This window comes from Coturnix japonica, chromosome 23 (assembly GCF_001577835.2).
Source record: "Coturnix japonica isolate 7356 chromosome 23, Coturnix japonica 2.1, whole genome shotgun sequence".
Classification (NCBI taxonomy): Eukaryota; Metazoa; Chordata; class Aves; order Galliformes; family Phasianidae; genus Coturnix; species Coturnix japonica.
Window position 1 is genome coordinate 4,767,844 of NC_029538.1, and position 17,774 is coordinate 4,785,617.

At 53.6% G+C, this 17,774-nt stretch overlaps 1 protein-coding gene across 29 annotated transcripts in view; it reads left to right on the plus strand.

Moving 5' to 3' along the window:
- The window catches only part of MACF1 (microtubule actin crosslinking factor 1), a 108,849-nt gene that overhangs the window by 81,094 nt on the left and 9,981 nt on the right, over window positions 1–17,774 (plus strand). For 20 of the 29 annotated variants that reach the window (XM_032448988.1, XM_032448991.1, XM_032448992.1 and 17 more), the window contains 29 exons: window positions 290–456; window positions 1,471–1,630; window positions 2,036–2,362; window positions 2,996–3,080; window positions 3,913–4,154; window positions 4,492–4,698; window positions 4,837–4,956; window positions 5,968–6,075; window positions 6,355–6,573; window positions 7,100–7,303; window positions 8,073–8,081; window positions 9,085–9,316; window positions 9,907–10,133; window positions 11,070–11,192; window positions 11,292–11,393; window positions 11,783–11,884; window positions 11,987–12,160; window positions 12,266–12,421; window positions 12,579–12,776; window positions 13,183–13,311; window positions 13,594–13,767; window positions 14,513–14,668; window positions 14,797–15,003; window positions 15,126–15,245; window positions 15,655–15,824; window positions 16,011–16,170; window positions 16,297–16,491; window positions 17,178–17,306; window positions 17,571–17,714. In XM_032448988.1, the coding sequence (XP_032304879.1) occupies window positions 290–456; window positions 1,471–1,630; window positions 2,036–2,362; window positions 2,996–3,080; window positions 3,913–4,154; window positions 4,492–4,698; window positions 4,837–4,956; window positions 5,968–6,075; window positions 6,355–6,573; window positions 7,100–7,303; window positions 8,073–8,081; window positions 9,085–9,316; window positions 9,907–10,133; window positions 11,070–11,192; window positions 11,292–11,393; window positions 11,783–11,884; window positions 11,987–12,160; window positions 12,266–12,421; window positions 12,579–12,776; window positions 13,183–13,311; window positions 13,594–13,767; window positions 14,513–14,668; window positions 14,797–15,003; window positions 15,126–15,245; window positions 15,655–15,824; window positions 16,011–16,170; window positions 16,297–16,491; window positions 17,178–17,306; window positions 17,571–17,714 (4,746 nt within the window). The remainder of the gene's footprint in view (window positions 1–289; window positions 457–1,470; window positions 1,631–2,035; window positions 2,363–2,995; window positions 3,081–3,912; window positions 4,155–4,491; window positions 4,699–4,836; window positions 4,957–5,967; window positions 6,076–6,354; window positions 6,574–7,099; window positions 7,304–8,072; window positions 8,082–9,084; window positions 9,317–9,906; window positions 10,134–11,069; window positions 11,193–11,291; window positions 11,394–11,782; window positions 11,885–11,986; window positions 12,161–12,265; window positions 12,422–12,578; window positions 12,777–13,182; window positions 13,312–13,593; window positions 13,768–14,512; window positions 14,669–14,796; window positions 15,004–15,125; window positions 15,246–15,654; window positions 15,825–16,010; window positions 16,171–16,296; window positions 16,492–17,177; window positions 17,307–17,570; window positions 17,715–17,774) is intronic. The other 9 variants (XM_015883404.2, XM_015883405.2, XM_032448984.1 and 6 more) reach the window with 3 other exon arrangements.

Genomic DNA, 17,774 nt, shown 5'->3' on the forward strand with positions numbered 1-17,774 from the left:
CCTGCCGAGGCTTGGGCTGAGTCCTGAGACTTTGAGGAGGGAGTTTGAAGTGAAGGTTCAAATCTTGATCTCAGTAGATTTGGGGGAAGCACTGAAACGTTCTCTGGCCCGGAAATGCTTTTAGTTTCTTTTGAACTGGTTTTGGTGGTGGAGGCAGAGAGCAGCGGTTACCCCACGTGGTGGCTTCGGGCTTATCAGCGGTTCTCAGACACCGCTGGAAATTGATTCTCTGAGGGATGCCAGAGGTTCTGCTGATCAATCCAGTAACTTCTATCCCGTTTCCTCTCAGCTGCTCCAGCGACTCCTGGATGATCGCAAAGCCACCGTGGAGATGATCCAGGCGGAGGGTGGGCGCATCGCGCAGTCAGCTGAGCCCGCAGACAGGGAGAAGATCACGGGGCAGCTGCAGAGCCTGGAGAGCCGCTGGGCAGCGCTGCTGTGCCGGGCAGCGGGCAGGTGAGAACATGGGGTGCTGCTGATCTCAGTTTTGTTTGCTGGTCAGCCCTCACAGGGTCTCCTGGTCAGAAGCACAGGACAGGCTTCTCTTGCCATTCATGGTCCCCCGGAGCCTTACAGGGTTTGGCCACTTGCACACATAGGCTGTGATAGTGGCACTGTTTTTATTGCTGTTGGATCTGGTGTCTGGGCTGGATGCTGGCTGGAGCTGAAGCTTCTGTTCCCCTCACACCCTGAGTGCTGCAGGTGTTGGTTCCCCCCTCGGCCCCACAGCCACACCAGCGCAGGCAACAACACGTGGTGAGCTGGCAGAGATCTCTGTGCAGATACATCCTGGAAACCACAGCTGGAAAACATGAGAAATCAAAGCCAGTTTGGGAGCTGAATTAGATAACAGTGGTTTACAATGGCAGGGAAGAGCTCAGATTAAACAAATTCCCTGCAGGGGATGGATGTTATTTTTATTCCTCTAAGCTGTAACATTTAGCTTTAACAGCAACATCCTGTTGACACCTTTCTGCTGCCTGAGTCTGCTGGCTGCTGCATCAGCTGATATGCCAGGTTACACAGCCAGCACTGAGGGCCAGATCTGACCTCCCCAGGTGTGAAACAGCCGCAGCTGGGGATGGGTTCACCCATCTTTAATGGCAGTGTGGGAATGCTGAGGGCTCAGCCATGAGCTGGCTGTGTTGGAGGACCCCAGAGGTTGGGATACTGACAGAATTGGAATAAAGGGAACCTTTCTGCCACCTTCACTGGTGAATGAGCTGGACATTAAAAGAACAGCTGCAAAAAATCAACTATTCTGCATTTTCTTTGCGCTTTGTTTTGTGTTTGCTTGCCAGACAAGGTGTCTTGCCCCACATTGCTCAGAGCTGCTTCTGTTCCCTCTTTCTGAAGTACTTCCACTTTGGATCCTGATTCTGTTGAACCCATTGCTACCTCCTGGTGCAGAGCCTGTTCCCTGCTCCAAAGGGAAGCTGCTCCTCAGTGCTCTGTTGCTTCCTATTACAGGCAGAAGCAGCTGGAGGACATCCTAGTGCTGGCCAAGCAGTTCCACGAGACCACAGAGCCCGTGTCAGACTGGCTGTCAGTGACAGAGAAGAAGTTGGCCAACTCGGAGCCCATTGGGACACAGACTGCCAAGATCCAGCAGCAGATCAGCCGGCACAAGGTGGGGCTGTGGGGCACAGGGGGGGTTGGGGCTCTGTGGGTGTCTGTGCCGTGGTGAGGTGGGTGTCAGTGTGAGCAGACCTTGGAGGTGGCCGGAGGAGCCCTGCAGGTGCTGCACTGGTGGAGAAGGCTACAGGCCCAGCCGTGTGGGCAGCGTTGAGTTGGAGTCTTTGCACTGTGCAATGGGGCGTCAGCTCCTGGATAGAAGAGCCATTATTTTCATGTTTCATGTTGTTTTTTAGTATCCCTTGCCCATTCATGGGTGGGTTTTGCATCACGTTTGTTCCTTCAGTTGCATTTGCCATTTCTGTTTCACTTTTGTTTTATCTTTTCTCTTTTTGTTACTTCTCATCTTTTCCGCTCATTTTTTGTTTTCTGTTGTCCATTTTGTCGTCCCGCCTTTCAGGCTCTAGAGGAGGACATAGAGGGCCATGCGGCCGACGTGGCCCACGTGGTGCATGTGGGGCAGGGGCTGTCCACCCTGAGCTGCGCCGCCGAGCAGCGGCTGCTGGCAGAGAAGCTGGACTCTCTGCAGGGCCGGTACCGGGAGGTCCGCGAGCGGTGCTGCCGGAAGGCGGCTCTGCTGGAGCAGGCCCTGTGTAACGCCCGGCTCTTTGGGGAGGAGGAGGTGGAAGTGCTCAACTGGCTGGCTGAGGTCGAGGACAAGCTCGGCTCGGTATCCGTTAAGGATTACAAACGGGACGTCCTGCAGAAGCAGCATGCTGACCAGCTGGTATTTTCCATTTTTCTTCCATCTTTATGTTATTTGTTTTGTCACATTTACCCATTTGGTTTTGTTTTGTTTTGTTTTTTTCCATTTGTTTCTGGTCTGACTTTAATTTTGGCCAGCAGCAGAGCAAGCTTCGAGTGTTGTAGGCTGGGAGAAGTGTAAAGGGATGACATGTTAGAAACAGTGATTGAAGCCCTGAGAAGGGCTTTCCCAGGGGAAGCTTCAAATGTTTCAGTTGCTTTGTGAGCAATGTCTGAGCGAGCTTGGCCACCCCGCGCCTTTAGAAGCCTGGATGCTGCTTCCAAGAATGTGAATGTGAAAAGCCCGTGGCTTTCCAGGCTAAGATGGCCACCAAGGAAGCCCTTTGCTTCTGCTCCATGAGGGCTGTGCAAAGCTCTTTTCAAGAGGAAGTTCTTCAGCTGTGCACACCCAATGGCCTGCCATGGTTTTAGCTCCATGATTTGAACCTTTGGTCCTAGAAATCCCAATAAGGCACTCAGCAGGAGAACTGGGGTCAGAGCAGTTGCACCCTTCCCGTGCTGGGTGAGAGCAGGCTGTGCTCTCCTAAGCATCTCTGGTCGGGGGGTGTGGGTGCAGCCTACAGAGGAATAACTGCAGTTTGGCTTTTCTGTCCAGGCTCTGAATGAGGAAATTGTGAACAGGAAGAAGAATGTGGACCAAGCCATCAGAAATGGGCAGGCTCTGCTGAAGCAAACCACAGGTAATGCCGGGCTGGAAACGCCTGGCCTTGCACGGTGCTCACTGGGTCAGTGCAGTGCAGAGGAGGCTGCTCTCCCTTGGATCTTATTTCCTCTTGGATCTTCTCACAGTAGCTATTGTGCTTCCAGACCTGGATGCTGAGCCCCATGTGCTCCAGGTTAACAGATCCTGAACACCACCCTGAGCTCTGGGAGCAGTGATTCCCACCCCTGCACTCTGTGCCGAGCAGCCCTGTATCACCAGTGAGGGTTTTCTCATTGCATCCAGCTGCTAAGCAGCATAGAAAGAGGTTAAAAATACCCCAAGCCCTTTCCTAATATTGCTTTCCCATACTGAGCAGTTGTTGCTGTTGCCATGTGGGTGTGAGTTTGTGTTTATGAGTGGGAAGAGAGGTCGGGGCAATGCATTTCCTTCAGATGTGGTCTGCTCCGAGCAGATGTGCAGCCCTCTGTCCTTGTGGGAGCCCTGGAGCAGGAAGAGGAATTACAAAGAATTTGGCTTGCAATTTCATGTCCCTTCGGAAATAGCAGTAGAGAGTGAATTGGACCTTTTTTCTTGGAACTGTGACATATTAGTTGAGGACTGAGACCTGGTGGCTTTGGGGCTTGTGGCAAAGCAAAGCTTCACAGCACATTTCCTTCCTATTCTAGGAAAGGGGTGGCAGAAAATGTCAGCTCCGAGAGCAGCTTCCTGGCTGTGAAAATAGGCTGTTAAGTTGCACAGACGTGCAGAGAAGTGAGGCTGAAAGCAGCTATTTAAAATGAAGGGACAGGGCAGCTGGCTGCTGTGTGCTCTCCATCCATTGTCACTTATCCGCTGTTGCTGTCCCACAGGGGAGGAGGTGTTGCTCATCCAGGAGAAGCTGGATGGGATTAAGACCCGCTACTCGGACATCACCGCCGCCAGCTCCAAGGCGCTGCGCACACTGGAGCAGGCTCGGCAGCTGGCCACCAAGTTCCAGTCCACACACGAGGAGCTCAATGCCTGGATGAGCAAAGTGGAGGATGAGCTGGCGTCCAGCGGGGGACAGTCCCCAGCCAGCGAGCAGATACCCCAGTTCCAGCAGAGGCAGAAGGTGGGGTGCAGCAGGGCAGCATGTGGGGATGTGAGAGCTGATTAGGAGGAGGGCCAGTAGGGTCAGTGTGGGATACATGGCCTGGCAGCGTGTTACATGGGAATGGAAACAGGGGACAGTGCTCACACATCTGGTGGAATTGTAGCATCACAGAACGGTTGGGTTGGAAGGGACCTGAGAGCTCCCCCGTCTCCTGATGTGGGCTGCCCAGAGCCCCAGCCATGGCCTCAGCACCTCAGGGATGGGGAGGATCCCAGTCCCCAAACCTCGGGGCATTGGGGTGTGCCTGGTACCTGGCAGTGCTGCCTGAAGGGCCGTGTCCGTGTGTCCCTTCCAGGAGCTGAAGAAGGAGGTGATGGAGCAGCGGCTGGTTCTGGACACGGTGAACGAGGTGAGCCGGGCGCTGCTGGAGCTCGTGCCGTGGCGAGCCCGAGAGGGGCTGGACAAGCTGGTCAGTGACACCAACGAGCGCTACAAGCTGGTCAGTGACACCGTCAGGCAGCGGGTGGAGGAGATCGATGCTGCCATTCAGAGGTCCCAGCAGGTGAGCTGGGGAGTGCTGCAGCCTGGGGGGCATTTCTGGGCCTTGTTGGTTTCTCCCCCTGCCCATGATGGAAAGGGACAGTGCACCCCCACCCCATTCTGCTCAGTGCTGACTGCACCTCTCCTCTCCCCACACCAGTATGAGCAGGCGGCTGATGCAGAGCTGGCCTGGGTGGCTGAGACCAAGCGGAAGCTGATGGCGCTCGGAGCCATCCGGCTGGAGCAGGACCAGACCACGGCCCAGCTGCAGGTGCAGAAGGTACGGAGATGTGGCTCGGGGTGGTTGGGCTATGGAGAGGCTCCATGCGCCAAAAGATACACAACATTTGTCCTTCATGAGTGACAGGGAAAGTGAAGGATGCGGATTTAGACAAATGAAGCTTTGGGTTTCTGAAGGAGAAATCCTTGAGGTGCTCCAGGTGCCAGATGAGCGCTCACACATTAAAACTGGGGACGTGCAGACGCTGTGCTGCGCCCCCTGTGTACAGAAAGCACCTACTGATTAACGAGGGTCCTCTCACATGGGCTCTGTGCTCATTGTTCCTTCCAGTGGGGGACTCCTCGTTTCCCTCGCAGCAGCAGCCAGACGTGGAACAAAGAGAAGCTTTTTTTTTAATATCTTTGAGATGAGCTCATGCCTGAAAGAACGTGCACTTTACATAAATGGCCCTTTTCTTCCCTCGCCAGCCCCGGCAGTCAGAGCAGTGTACGTGCTGCTGGATTTAGTGTGTTTAAAATAAAGAAACAAACCGCAATGCATTGTTATAATGGGGGGGGGGCTGCAGCACTGAGCATTAAGCTCAGCCTGGCTTCCTGCTGCTCTGTGGGTGCTGTGTGGACCCGGGGAATGGTGGAGCTGTTGGTGGATGAGCTGCACTGGTGGCAGTGGGTGGCAGAGCGTTTCCTGTGCAGAGTGCAGTGCGCCCACACAGCCCTGCATTGCCTGGGCTGCTGCTGGTTGTGTCAGACGGGCTTCCAGTGCGTGGGGCAGTGACCCAGGTGTGGGAGTTGCTTGATGTCTGACCCCGTGCCTAATTCTGAGTGCCATTTTCAGGCCTTTTTGAAACAGAGAACTGAGAGTAGATGAGTAATAAGGAAGAAATGCAGGAATCTGTGTTTTCAGCCAGAATTTCAGTGTTCCACGGGATGCTCGTGCTGAGCTCGGTGCAGTCTGCAGTGCTGGCTGCGGGCAGCCTGGCAGGGGGTGCTGGGGGGGAGGTGGGGCCCCATTCTCATCCCTTCCCTTCCTTCAGAGATTTCCTTTCCACAGGCTTTTTCCATCGACATTATTCGGCACAAAGACTCCATGGATGAGCTGTTCAGCCAACGCAATGAGATCTTTGGCACGTGTGGGGAAGAGCAGAAAGCTGTTCTCCAGGTGAGCCTGGCTGGGGTTCTGTGCTGGGGAGATGGAGCAGAGCAGGCAGAGGGGAGCGCTCCGCTCCTGCACAGTCTGAAGTTGTTTAAAATTAGTCCATCTTCCAAAATTCCCACCAGTCACACTTAGCAGAGATCTCTTTGTATTTATTACCCTCTTCTATTGCTTTGTGTGCATGGAACGTGGCCACCACGTGCCTCTGCTCATCCCGGCACACTGTGTGGCTGGCAGCTCCTGCACCTTCCGCAGCCATCATCGCCTCCTTCACGTTCTTTGTAGGAGAAAACCGAGTCCCTGGTGCAGCAGTACGAGGCCGTGAGCCAGCTCAACTCGGAGCGCTATGCTCGCCTGGAGCGCGCTCAGGTCCTGGTCAACCAGTTCTGGGAGACCTACGAGGAGCTGAGCCCCTGGATCGAGGAGACCCAGGCCCTGATCTCCCAGCTGCCCCCTCCAGCCATCGACCACGAGCAGCTCAAGCAGCAGCAGGAGGACATGAGGGTAAGGTGATGGCGGAGCTGCAGCCATAGCTGGGTCGGCTCTATGGGTGAAGTGTTGCTCATGGGGTCAGAGCAGACGCTTTTCTGATATATTTTGTCCCGTTCTTCCCTTTCTGGGGATCCTACAAGGGTGTCTTAGTCCAACCGTGTGGAAATCACTCAATGAGTTGATCACTTCTCACTGCAATACAGATGGAACCCAGGGGAGCCTGGCTGCCTCTGGATCTGTTGCCTGGGGGTGGCAAGGAGAACAGCGTTGAGCTTTTAGGGTAGAGAGATGCAAAAAGTTTCTGTCTCATCCCCTTTGGGGTATGGGGAGGCTCTGGCCCAAGCAGGCACTGTGCTGGTGTGCACAATGGCCGTGCTGCGGGGAGGCAAGCTCTGTGTGCTCATAGATGCTGGGTCAGGACATCAGTAATGTGCATGTACTGCCTTTCTCTCTGAGTACCGTGTGAAATAAACACATAGCAGCTTTCGGTACATTTCTAAACAATTGCCTTCCCTCCCCCCCTCTCCATATTCCCTAGCAACTGAGAGAGTCTATTGCTGAACATAAGCCTCATATCGACAAGCTGCTGAAAATCGGGCCCCAGCTCAAGGATCTCAACCCTGAGGAAGGGGAGATGGTGCAGAAAAAGTACTCGACAGCAGAGGCCATGTATGCCAAAATCAAGGAGGAGGTGTGTCAGCGGGCTCTCGCACTCGATGAAGCCGTCTCACAGTCCACTCAGGTACGGTTCTGGGGCGCCGGGCAGCCACATCCTGCAGCAGATCCTAAAACCCTCTGTAGGGTGCGGGAGAGGCAGATACCTTCAGGGTGGCTTCAGCCGACTGCTGGGCAAGTCTGCTCCGTAGTGCCTGCAGGAGGAAGGGAGAAGGAGTTTGAATCCTGACGTGGTGAATGGAGTCATAAATGTTTACAGCCTCAATAACGATGCTCATTCAGTGGGGCCGTTCTGGCATCTACCCAAGGCTGGGAGGGCCCAGGGAGCCTCCTTAGACAGCTTGGAGAGATAAGTTTTGTTTCTGATAAGCGAAGCACTGCTGCGTGTGAGCAGCACAGGGTCATCTGTAGGGGAGAGTTGAGTGTCTCAGGGCCTGGGCACCCCTAGGGGACACTGCGGGTCAGTGGCTGCAGAGCAGAGGTAGGAGAGGAAGGGCAGAGATTGGAGGTGCTGAAGTCCAGGGAAAGGTGAAGAGCTCCTGGCAGCCGGGTGCAGGGCCGAAGGTTCCCAGTCAGCTTTGTTTCACCCCGTGGTGCTGCAGTGCTGCTGGTTTTTGTCACGTCTGGGTTTTGATTTTCTTTACTCCTATACTGTTTAGTCACTTCTCTTGGTTTGCATTGTATTAACTCCGAGTTTTTCCCCCCCACACACATCCCTCCCGTCTCATCTCTCACTCACATTGTGGAATGTGTTATCTGTGTGTGTTGCTGCCTGTTCCTGTCTTCCCCACATGGTCTCATTTCATTGTTGTGTTGACTGCGCCCCACCATTGCAGATTACGGAGGTAAGCGCCGTTGTGGTCGATGTTCATTTACACTCTTTCCTTGGGCTGAAGCGGTTCTGTTTTACACTCAGACTTTCATTTCTGGTTTATGCATAGCTCAGCTGACCTTGCTTAAGATTTAATTCCAAAGGGGAAAAAAAGAATCCTGTTTCTGAGATGGCTTTGGTTGCACTGTCGCCTGGTTTCAGCTGTGGGCAGCTTCTGCTGGGAATGTTTTGTGCAAGCCAGAGGTTTTGCTTTTGGAGCAGGTGACACTGATGCACAGAACTTCCTGCTCCAGCTGAGCTTCCCTTTGCTCCTGCTTGTTGGCTAAAGCAGTGTGCTGTGATCAACTTTGCACCAGGAGCCCAAATCGTCTCTGCTGGTGGCACCTTTGGCCAAAGCAGCATGGGTGCTCTGCAGAGGCAGCACTGGGGCTGGCAGTGGGGCACAGCAGAGCTGCCTGCCGTCTGTCCTGCAGAGATGATTTGGGGTCTTTAAGGCCAAAGTTGACTGTACTTCAGAAAAATGAAGCGGGCGAACCCTGCTTGACCCTCTTCCTTGGCTTCGTGGTGTTGCTTTTGGTGAAGCCTCAGTTCCACAGTGCTCCTCCCTGTGTGCATGCAGCTCTCCACCACCTCCCTGACCGTGCAGGGGTGGTTTTCTTGCAAGCGCTGCACCAAGCAGAGGTTTCCTCCAACACCAAACACAGCCGGCACTTCTCCATCAGCATCTCTGCTCAGATGCTGAAAAGAATGGGGCTTATTTTGGGTGTCACACTGCCCATCTGCCGCACACCTCTGGCTGAGGTGTGGTTTGACTTTGGGCTGGTGCAGCCCAGGGCTGTTTGCAGCAAATGCAGCCCATGCGGGCACAAACAGGAGGCTGCAGGTACTGCTGGTGCTGGCAATGCTTGTCCTCTGCAGGAGGCCGCTGTGTGCAGCGCTGGGGGCTGTTGTGCAGGCGGGGGGTTGCGATGCTGCTCCTCCCATCTCACTGCCCTGATGGATTTGCTCCTCTCCAGTTCCACGACAAGATTGAGCCAATGCTGGAGACGCTGGAGGCCCTCTCGTCCCGCCTGCGCATGCCACCCCTCATTCCTGCCGAGGTCGATAAGATCCGGGAGTGCATCAGTGAGAACAAAAATGCCACGGTGGAGCTGGAGAAGCTGCAGCCTTCCTTTGAGGCGCTGAAGCGGCGCGGGGAGGAGCTGGTGGGCAGGTCGCAGGGCGCGGATAAGGACCTGGCAGCAAAAGGTATCGGGGTGGATGGAGTGAGGGGGGTTTGCTGGTGCCGTGTCCTGCCTGGAGCAGACAGGGGGATGTCAGACAGAGGGGAAAGAGGCTCTTGTGGCTGCTCAGGCTGTCACCGTGAGCTGTTCTCTTGTGGCAGCCTTTAGTGGCCCCTGTGAAATGATTTGTTGGTGTCAGTTCACCTCCTAATGGAAGGAAGGAGCATCCTCAGCACAAAAAGGACCTCTTAACACAATTGGTGCTCATTGGCATCTTTGTTGGCAGCTCAACAGGCAGCTCATGAGCTGAGTGTGCAGACTTCATGCTGGAGTTGGCTTGAACAGAGCTTTGTTGGAGGAGAGCGTATGGGCAGATTTGCCCTGGGCTTGCTTGTACATCAGTAGAGATTTACTTCTGCAAACTGGGGTTCCTCCTGTTCCACAGTGCCTCCCATAGTTCATGTTCTGATAGTCCCATCCATATTCCTGTTTCAATATTCTGTTGGCTATTTCTAAGTGGAAAGTGTTAGCAAACTGCTTTTGGGTTGTAAACAGGAGTACTTTTGTGGCAAAGCAGTCTTCTTCTCCATTGAATGTTGTCTTTCCTACTCACAGTAATCCAGGATAAGTTGGATCAGATGGTTTTCTTCTGGGAAGACATCAAAGCTCGGGCTGAGGAACGTGAGATGAAGTTCCTCGATGTCCTGGAGCTTGCAGAGAAGTTCTGGTATGACATGGCAGCCCTCCTGACCACCATCAAGGACACGCAGGACATCGTTCATGACCTGGAGAGCCCAGGGATTGACCCATCCATCATCAAGCAGCAGGTGGAAGCAGCAGAGGTGAGGAGTGTGGATCCGTACCCCTCTGTGGAGTTTGTCTGCACCCGTTTGTAAGCTCAGTTAGGGTAGATCTTAAATAACGTGTCTGTAAAACACTATTGTAGGCAACCAGATATGAGCCATTATTGTCATTGTAATTTGGGCAGGGGCAAAAACAGAAGTCTTATTTTGCATTTCCCTCTCCACCTCCGCCACCCCTCTTCCAGACAAGGAAATGATCCTTAAATCACTTCTTTTGCTGCAGTTTTGGGAAGCTTATCAAGCATGTGGTCAGAGTTGTGCCCACTTGTTTGAGGGATGTGCAGGTTTGCACAGTTCTGCTCCCAGTCTGCACAGAAGGCGTTTGAGTGCTGCCTGCCACAGAGATTTTGGTTAGGCTGGAGATAGGTGTAAAGCTGGATGGGCCTGGATTTCTTTGGGGTTCTTTCAGGTAAATGGGGAAATCCACGTCAGGTGTTTGCTTGTCGGACCTCCTGGGGCTGGCATCTTGTCTCATGTGTCACTCTGCTAAGTCCGTCCTTTCTATTTGTGTTTTATAACCATTCTGACTTTGGTTTGAATTTCTGAGTCTCCAAAATGAATGTCTGTATTGACAAAACACTCCTGTAAACAGCACATCTCCTGTAAACAACATCCTCAGTGGGGCTCTTCAGACACATATTAAGCTAAATACATAATTCCTTGCTTTAGCTCCTTCAAACCATGCAAACAGCATTGCCACCATGTCCAGAGGTGGGAGTAGGGCAGGCTGTGGCAGTGCTGCTGAGCAGGGCACCCATCTGCTTGTTTTCTATCACTGCTGGGTCTGGCTTTGGGCTGTTAGCCAGGATGCAGGATGAGTCCAGCACAGAAAAGACTCTTCCTCCCATACACAGGGAATTGCTGGAAAAGCATTTAATAATAAACATTTTCCTTCCCTCCTGATGTTGTGTGCAGACTATTAAGGAGGAAACGGATGGTTTGCATGAAGAGCTGGAGTTCATCCGACTCCTTGGAACTGATTTAATTTTTGCCTGTGGTGAAACTGAGAAACCAGAAGTGAAAAAGAGCATTGATGAGGTAGGAAAAGCAGCAGCCTCTTATTCACATAAAATGAGGGAGGAGTGAGCAGAGCTCACGTGGAAGAGCATAACCAACTTTGTGGGCAATCTTCTGCAGATGAACAATGCATGGGAAAATCTAAACAAAACTTGGAAGGAGAGGCTGGAGAAGCTCGAAGAGGCCATGCAGGCGGCTGTGCAGTACCAGGATACTCTTCAAGTAAGAGACAAGGCTGTTCATGGGCAGTGGGCAGACCTCAGGAACAGCACTGGGAATCCTCTCTGTGAAGCTGTACTGGGATATGTGTTAATGCAAGGCAGGAAAATGTCTCCTGTGTGAATGTTTTGCAAACATGTTGGACCCCGAGCTCTCAACCAGCTCCAGGCAGCAGCAGATGTTTGACTGCATCTGTCTTCCTAAGTCTGCCTTTGCTTCTGTGCAGCATAGTATGTTGGAGCTGGCTTCCATCATGGCCCTATGGGAGTAGGGAAGTGGAGGACAGGAGGGTGTGCAGGAGGCAACATCTCTGCCTCAGAGCAAAAGTTGGGTGCTTGCACAGTGACAGAGGGACTCTTCCCCTTTTCTAATGGTGTCTGCCCTCATTTCAGGCCATGTTTGACTGGCTGGATAACGCCGTGATTAAGCTGTGCAACATGTCTCCTGTGGGCACCGACCTCAACACGGTTAAGGAGCAAATGAATGAGATGAAGGTACGCAGGTGGAGTCACACCGGTTCTCCAATGCTTTGCATCTCAGGGCTCTCACTCCAATGATTCATCTTGTTCTGGTTTTTGTCCTGCTTGTTTTGGCAGGAGTTTAAAATGGAGGTTTACCAGCAGCAGATTGAAATGGAAAAGCTTAATCACCAAGGTGAACTGATGCTAAAAAAAGCTACAGATGAGACAGACAGAGACATCATAAAGGAGCCACTGACAGAGCTGAAACATCTCTGGGAGAATTTGGGCGAGAAGATTGCTCACAGACAGGTACAGGGGAGGCCTGGGTTCGTGCCAGTGTAGGGTGGAAGTTTGTGTGGATGCTCCCACTCCTTCCTGACTTAAACGTTGCTTTTCTTCCTTGCCATCACTCAGCACAAGCTCGAAGCCGCCCTCCTGGCCCTCGGTCAGTTCCAGCACGCGCTGGCAGAGCTGATGGCCTGGCTGACCCACACCGAGGAGCTGCTTGATGCTCAGAAGCCCATCAATGGAGACCCTAAAGTCATCGAGGTTGAACTTGCGAAGCACCACGTGAGTACTCCCCCTGCATGCCATTTGTTTGATCCGTTCCTGTCGTGGGGTTTTCACTCTTATGAAGGGTTTGAGTTGGTTCAGGTCCAGGAAAGCATACTGCAATTAAGCAGACGTTTTAGAGAGGCATCCAACGCTTTCCCAACATGTCTGTTAGGTGCTGAAGAACGACGTCCTGGCCCACCAAGCGACCGTGGAGACGGTGAACAGAGCAGGCAATGAGCTCCTGGAGTCGAGCGCAGGGGACGATGCCAGCAGCCTTCGGAACCGCCTGGAGGGGCTGAACGCGTGCTGGGAGGCAGTGCTGCAGAAGACAGAGGAGAGGGAGCAGCAGCTGCAATCCACCCTGCAGCAGGTGGGGGCACAGTGGGCCAGAGGGAAGGGGATGGGGGTGCTGGGCTCTGTAACACACTGCGCAGTGTTTGTCACCCTAAGGTGAAAATTCAGTTCTTTCTTGCATGATGATGAGGCTCAGTGGTGGAAGCACAGAGCTTTGCAGAGGGACTTTTTGCCTTCTCAGACACAATATGTGCTCACTTCAAAGCAGGGCATTTTTTTTTGTTTGTGGTACCAACTGTGTCTTGTTCATGTGCCAGAAGGACTGTGTGGTGATGGGGTACTGTGCGCATCCCTTCCTACCATGCTGTTAAATCCAGCTCTGCCTCTTTATCTGGTTCTGAAGCAAACGCAGCGCCAGCCCTGGCGTGTGATCAATGGGGGCTGATGTCATCTGATCGTGGCCGATTGTATTTCCCGAACAGGCCCAGGGTTTCCATGGTGAGATTGAAGACTTCCTCCTGTGGCTAACGAGAATGGAGAGCCAATTGTCTGCATCGAAACCCACGGGAGGGCTGCCAGAAACTGCCCGGGAACAGCTCAATGCCCACATGGTAATTTCTTGGGGGGAGATTTGCAGTACTTCCAATTCAGAAAGCTCCTATCTGTCAGACCAGCATCAAAATTCCCATTCATGAGTTTGATGGGAAGGGAGATGAGCACTTCTTACAGATAGATTTGTCCTTGATGCTGTGGACAAGCATCACAATGCACTGACCACCATCCTGTGCCCGAAGAGATGCACTGCTGTCATTTTGCTGCCTTCCCCGACCCTCATTTTCTTATCACCTTGAGCTGCCACCCACCCTTTGCCTGACTTTCTGCCTGTGTTGCAGGAGCTGTATGGCCAACTGAAAGCACAGGAGGACGTGTACAGCCAGCTGCTGGCCAAGGGGCGGCTGATGCTGCTGAATCGCGACGACTCGGGCTCAGGCTCCAAGACGGAGCAGAGCGTCGCGCTGCTGGAGCAGAAGTGGTGTCTGGTCAGCACCAAGATGGAGGAGAGAAAGGTACCGTTGGCAGAGGGACGCCGTGCCCCACGAGCAGCAGCTGCTCCCTGCTGCTCTGCTCTCCCAGGACAGGGGTGGGGAGGAGGGTTGGTATCTTAAATAACCTGTCTTGGATGCATAGATGGGGTTTGTCATCCAAATGGTGCGGGCTGAGAGGCAAGCCATTCATTTTTCTGGATGGTACTGAAATATGGTTAAATCACACAGAAAATGAGAGTAAAATTGAGTGTGGATTATTTAGAGGAGGGGTGGGAAGGAGCCTCCTGCAGCTCTGAAAAGCACTCTCTGTTGGTCCTCGGAGCTCCCTCCGTTCTGGGGTTTTGGCCGGTGATGAGATAAAACAAGGGATGCGGTGGCTTCAGCCCTGAATGCATTTGTGGTGCTGCAGCTGTTGCCATCAAAATGTCACCCACCTCCCATTCACTGAGAGCTCTTCCCATGGCGATCCCTTTCTCGGGAAGCTGAGGGCGATGCAGCTGCTCGTGTGTCGATAAAAGAGTTGTCTCCCCTTTCACGTGTGATTCTCGCCCGTGAATTTTGAAAGAAACCAATTCTGAAGCAGTGGCTTTCATTGAAGGCTCCTCGCCTTGGTAAACAAGTCGTGTCCCTGCCCAGGCCAACAAGGTTCCCATTGGAGGCGCGTTGAAGCGGGGACACAAAGCCTGCCCTTGTCTGTGAAACCACAGATCGTGAGCTCTCGCCCTCAGTGTTGTTTTTTTATCCCCCCTCCCTCCCCTCCATGCAGGCAAAGCTGGAGGAGGCTCTCGCCCTGGCCACGGACTTCCAGAACTCCCTCCAGGACTTCATCAACTGGCTGACGCTGGCTGAGCAAAGCCTGAACATCGTGCCCCCTCCCAGCCTCATCCTCAACGCTGTGATGGCCCAGATTGATGAGCACAAGGTGCGGGCACAGTGGGTGTTGGGATGCAGGGAGCAAGCACAGCACCCGAACCCTTGCCACGTGCAGTGGGTGCTCGCTGGCCTGCCCAGATCTCCTTACAGATCGGAGGATGGCTTTGCTGTTTGCAGGTGTTTGCCAATGAAGTGAACGCTCATCGCGATCGCATCATCGAGCTGGACCAAACTGGGAACCAGCTGAAGTTCCTCAGTCAAAAGCAGGACGTGGTGCTGATCAAGAACCTGCTGGTGAGCGTCCAGTCCCGCTGGGAGAAGGTGGTGCAGCGCTCGGTGGAGCGGGGCCGGGCGCTGGATGATGCCAGGAAGCGAGCCAAGCAGGTGAGAAATGGGCAAGAGTGCAGCAGAGCCTGGGGTACAGCCAGCCCTGGGGGTCCTGAGTCCAGAACAGGGCTGGGGTGGATTCTGTGCTGAGTTTCAAACTTGATTTTGTTTGTTTGTAGTTCCACGAAGCTTGGAAGAAACTGATTGATTGGCTGGAGGATGCAGAGAATCACCTGGACTCCGAGTTGGAGATTTCCAATGATCCTGACAAAATCAAGCTCCAGCTCTCCAAACACAAGGTAGAGCTTTGGGTGCTGAGCATTGGGTGGAAGGCAATTCATGGAGTTGTTAGTGTTGGAAAAGATCTCTCAGATCACCGAGTCCAGCCGCAGCCCACCCCCCCCCCCCATGCCCACTGACCGCATCCCTCAGTGCCACATCTCCAGGGATGGTGACTCCACCTCCTCCCTGGGCACCCTGTGCCAACGCATCACTGCTCTTTTAGAGGAGAAATATCCTAATATCCAACCTGAACCTTTCATGTCACAACTGGAGAACAAAGGAGAGGCAGCAGGATAGCATCTCCTCTACATTCATGCTTATTACTGCAGTGGCAAATGTGCAGCTGGGGATCCACATGAGAGCTGTGTATCTTCCTTGTGAGGTCAGGTTTTCTGAAGCCATTTTGTTTTCTCTCCCTGTGCTCAGGAGTTCCAGAAGACGCTGGGTGGGAAGCAGCCTGTCTACGACACCACTATCAGGACGGGCAGAGCCCTCAAGGAAAAAGCTTTGCTTCCAGATGACACTCAAAAGTTGGACAACTTACTGGGAGAAGTCCGGGATAAGTGGGACACAGTGTGTGGCAAATCTGTGGAAAGGTAAATCCAGCCCCAGTGTTGTACCAGCAGTGCTTCTTTGCCAAGGGCTGCTGGCAAAGCAGAGCAGAGGGGAGGTTGAACCCTCCAGCACATGGTGATTTTGTGGAGGCTGGAGGAGTTCACTGGGCTGTGGTGAAAGGAGATGAGTTTGTTCTTGGGAGTTCACGGGGTCCATCTGTTTTCCAGGCAGCACAAGCTGGAAGAAGCCCTGCTGTTCTCTGGGCAGTTCATGGATGCGCTGCAGGCCTTGGTGGACTGGCTGTACAAGGTGGAGCCTCAGCTGGCTGAAGATCAGCCCGTCCATGGAGACCTGGACCTGGTCATGAACCTGATGGATGCTCACAAGGTGAGGATCCGCCCACCCTCCTGGGGCTGGGAGCTCTGCTCATCTTCCCCAAGGGCCCACGGGTCTCATCCTCCATCACACAGCAGCCCGGGACTGACTGTTTGGCTTTTGCCCTTCTCCCTCCAGGTCTTCCAGAAGGAGCTGGGGAAGCGCACGGGGACGGTGCAGGTGCTGAAACGCTCCGGCCGGGAGCTGATAGAGAGCAGCCGGGATGACACCACCTGGGTGAAGGTACAGCTGCAGGAGCTGAGCAACCGCTGGGACACGGTGTGCAAACTGTCTGTGTCCAAACAGAGCCGCCTGGAGCAGGCCTTGAAGCAGGTGAGCAAAAGGCTGCGGCTGGAAACGGGCTTGGAGAGCTCTGCCTGTGCTGCGGGGCTGTGCCCTGGAGTGTGACACAAACCCTTCCCTTGGAGAAGGCTCTTTGCTCCCTGTGCCCAGACAGGGAGCTCCTGGCTGAGCAGGACAGCACAGCCCTGCAGCTGCTGCCAATGAGAACTGCAAAGTACCATCGGTTATTTACTTATCTTCTGTGCCCTAAGGAGAGCCATTAAGGAGGGCCTGTTTGAAAAGGAAGGATGAAAAGGTTTTGCTGATGTGCACAGCAGGCAGGTGGGAATGCGCCGTGATCAGTGAGTGCTCCAGCCTGTGTTTGCTGAAGTTCAGGGCAAAAAAAGAGGCCTCCATTTTTGCTTTTTTTTAAAAAGAAGAAAAAAAGGTCAAAAGGCTCTTAGGTAGATTTTGTGTCAAGCAGGCAATTCACTGAATAAACTACCCAGGTGCCAAATTGGCCAGCACTTGGTAGCTGTGCTGCTAGTGAAAAACACCGAGTTCTGCAGTGCTGCTGCTGCCAAGGACAGGGCCAGGAGGAGCAGGACTTGGTGCTGGTGCTGGGCAAGCCAAGGCCAACACAGATAGATCCTTCTTCTCCCGTTCCTTTTTTAAAGTCCTCACACTCCCTGCCACATCCCAAGTTGGGGGCTGAGCCTCTGCTTCTGTGTCCACAGGCGGAGGAGTTCCGGACAGCCGTGCACATGCTGCTGGAGTGGCTCTCAGAGGCTGAGCAGTCCCTGCGCTTTCGGGGAGCGCTTCCTGATGATGCTGAAGCGCTGCAGTCCCTCATTGATGTGCACAAGGTGATGGGGAGCTCCCAATGGGGAGCCAAGAACGCGGGGCAGGACTTGGCCTTCCCTTTTTAGTGCAACTCAAGCAAAATTTGTGGGCAATTTGTGAAATAATCCATTTGGGTGCTGTTTACATTCCTACATTTTGGGGGGTGAAGGGAAGTTCAATTGTTCTTATGCAGGAGTCACAGCTGGGTGTAGGGTGGGAGCTGGACCTGGGTACCCCCTGCCACGTGCTGCCCCTTCACACCTGGCCCGTGCATTCCCCACTTCCAGGAATTCATGAAGAAAGTGGAAGAGAAAAGGGTGGATGTGAACGCAGCGGTGGGAATGGGAGAGGTCATTCTGTCTGCCTGCCACCCTGACTGCATCACCACCATCAAGCACTGGATCACCATCATCCGCGCCAGGTTTGAGGAGGTAAGTCCCTGAGGCTGGGCTCGTGTCCACCTCTGAGCTCCTGCCCTGCCCCAGAGTGTG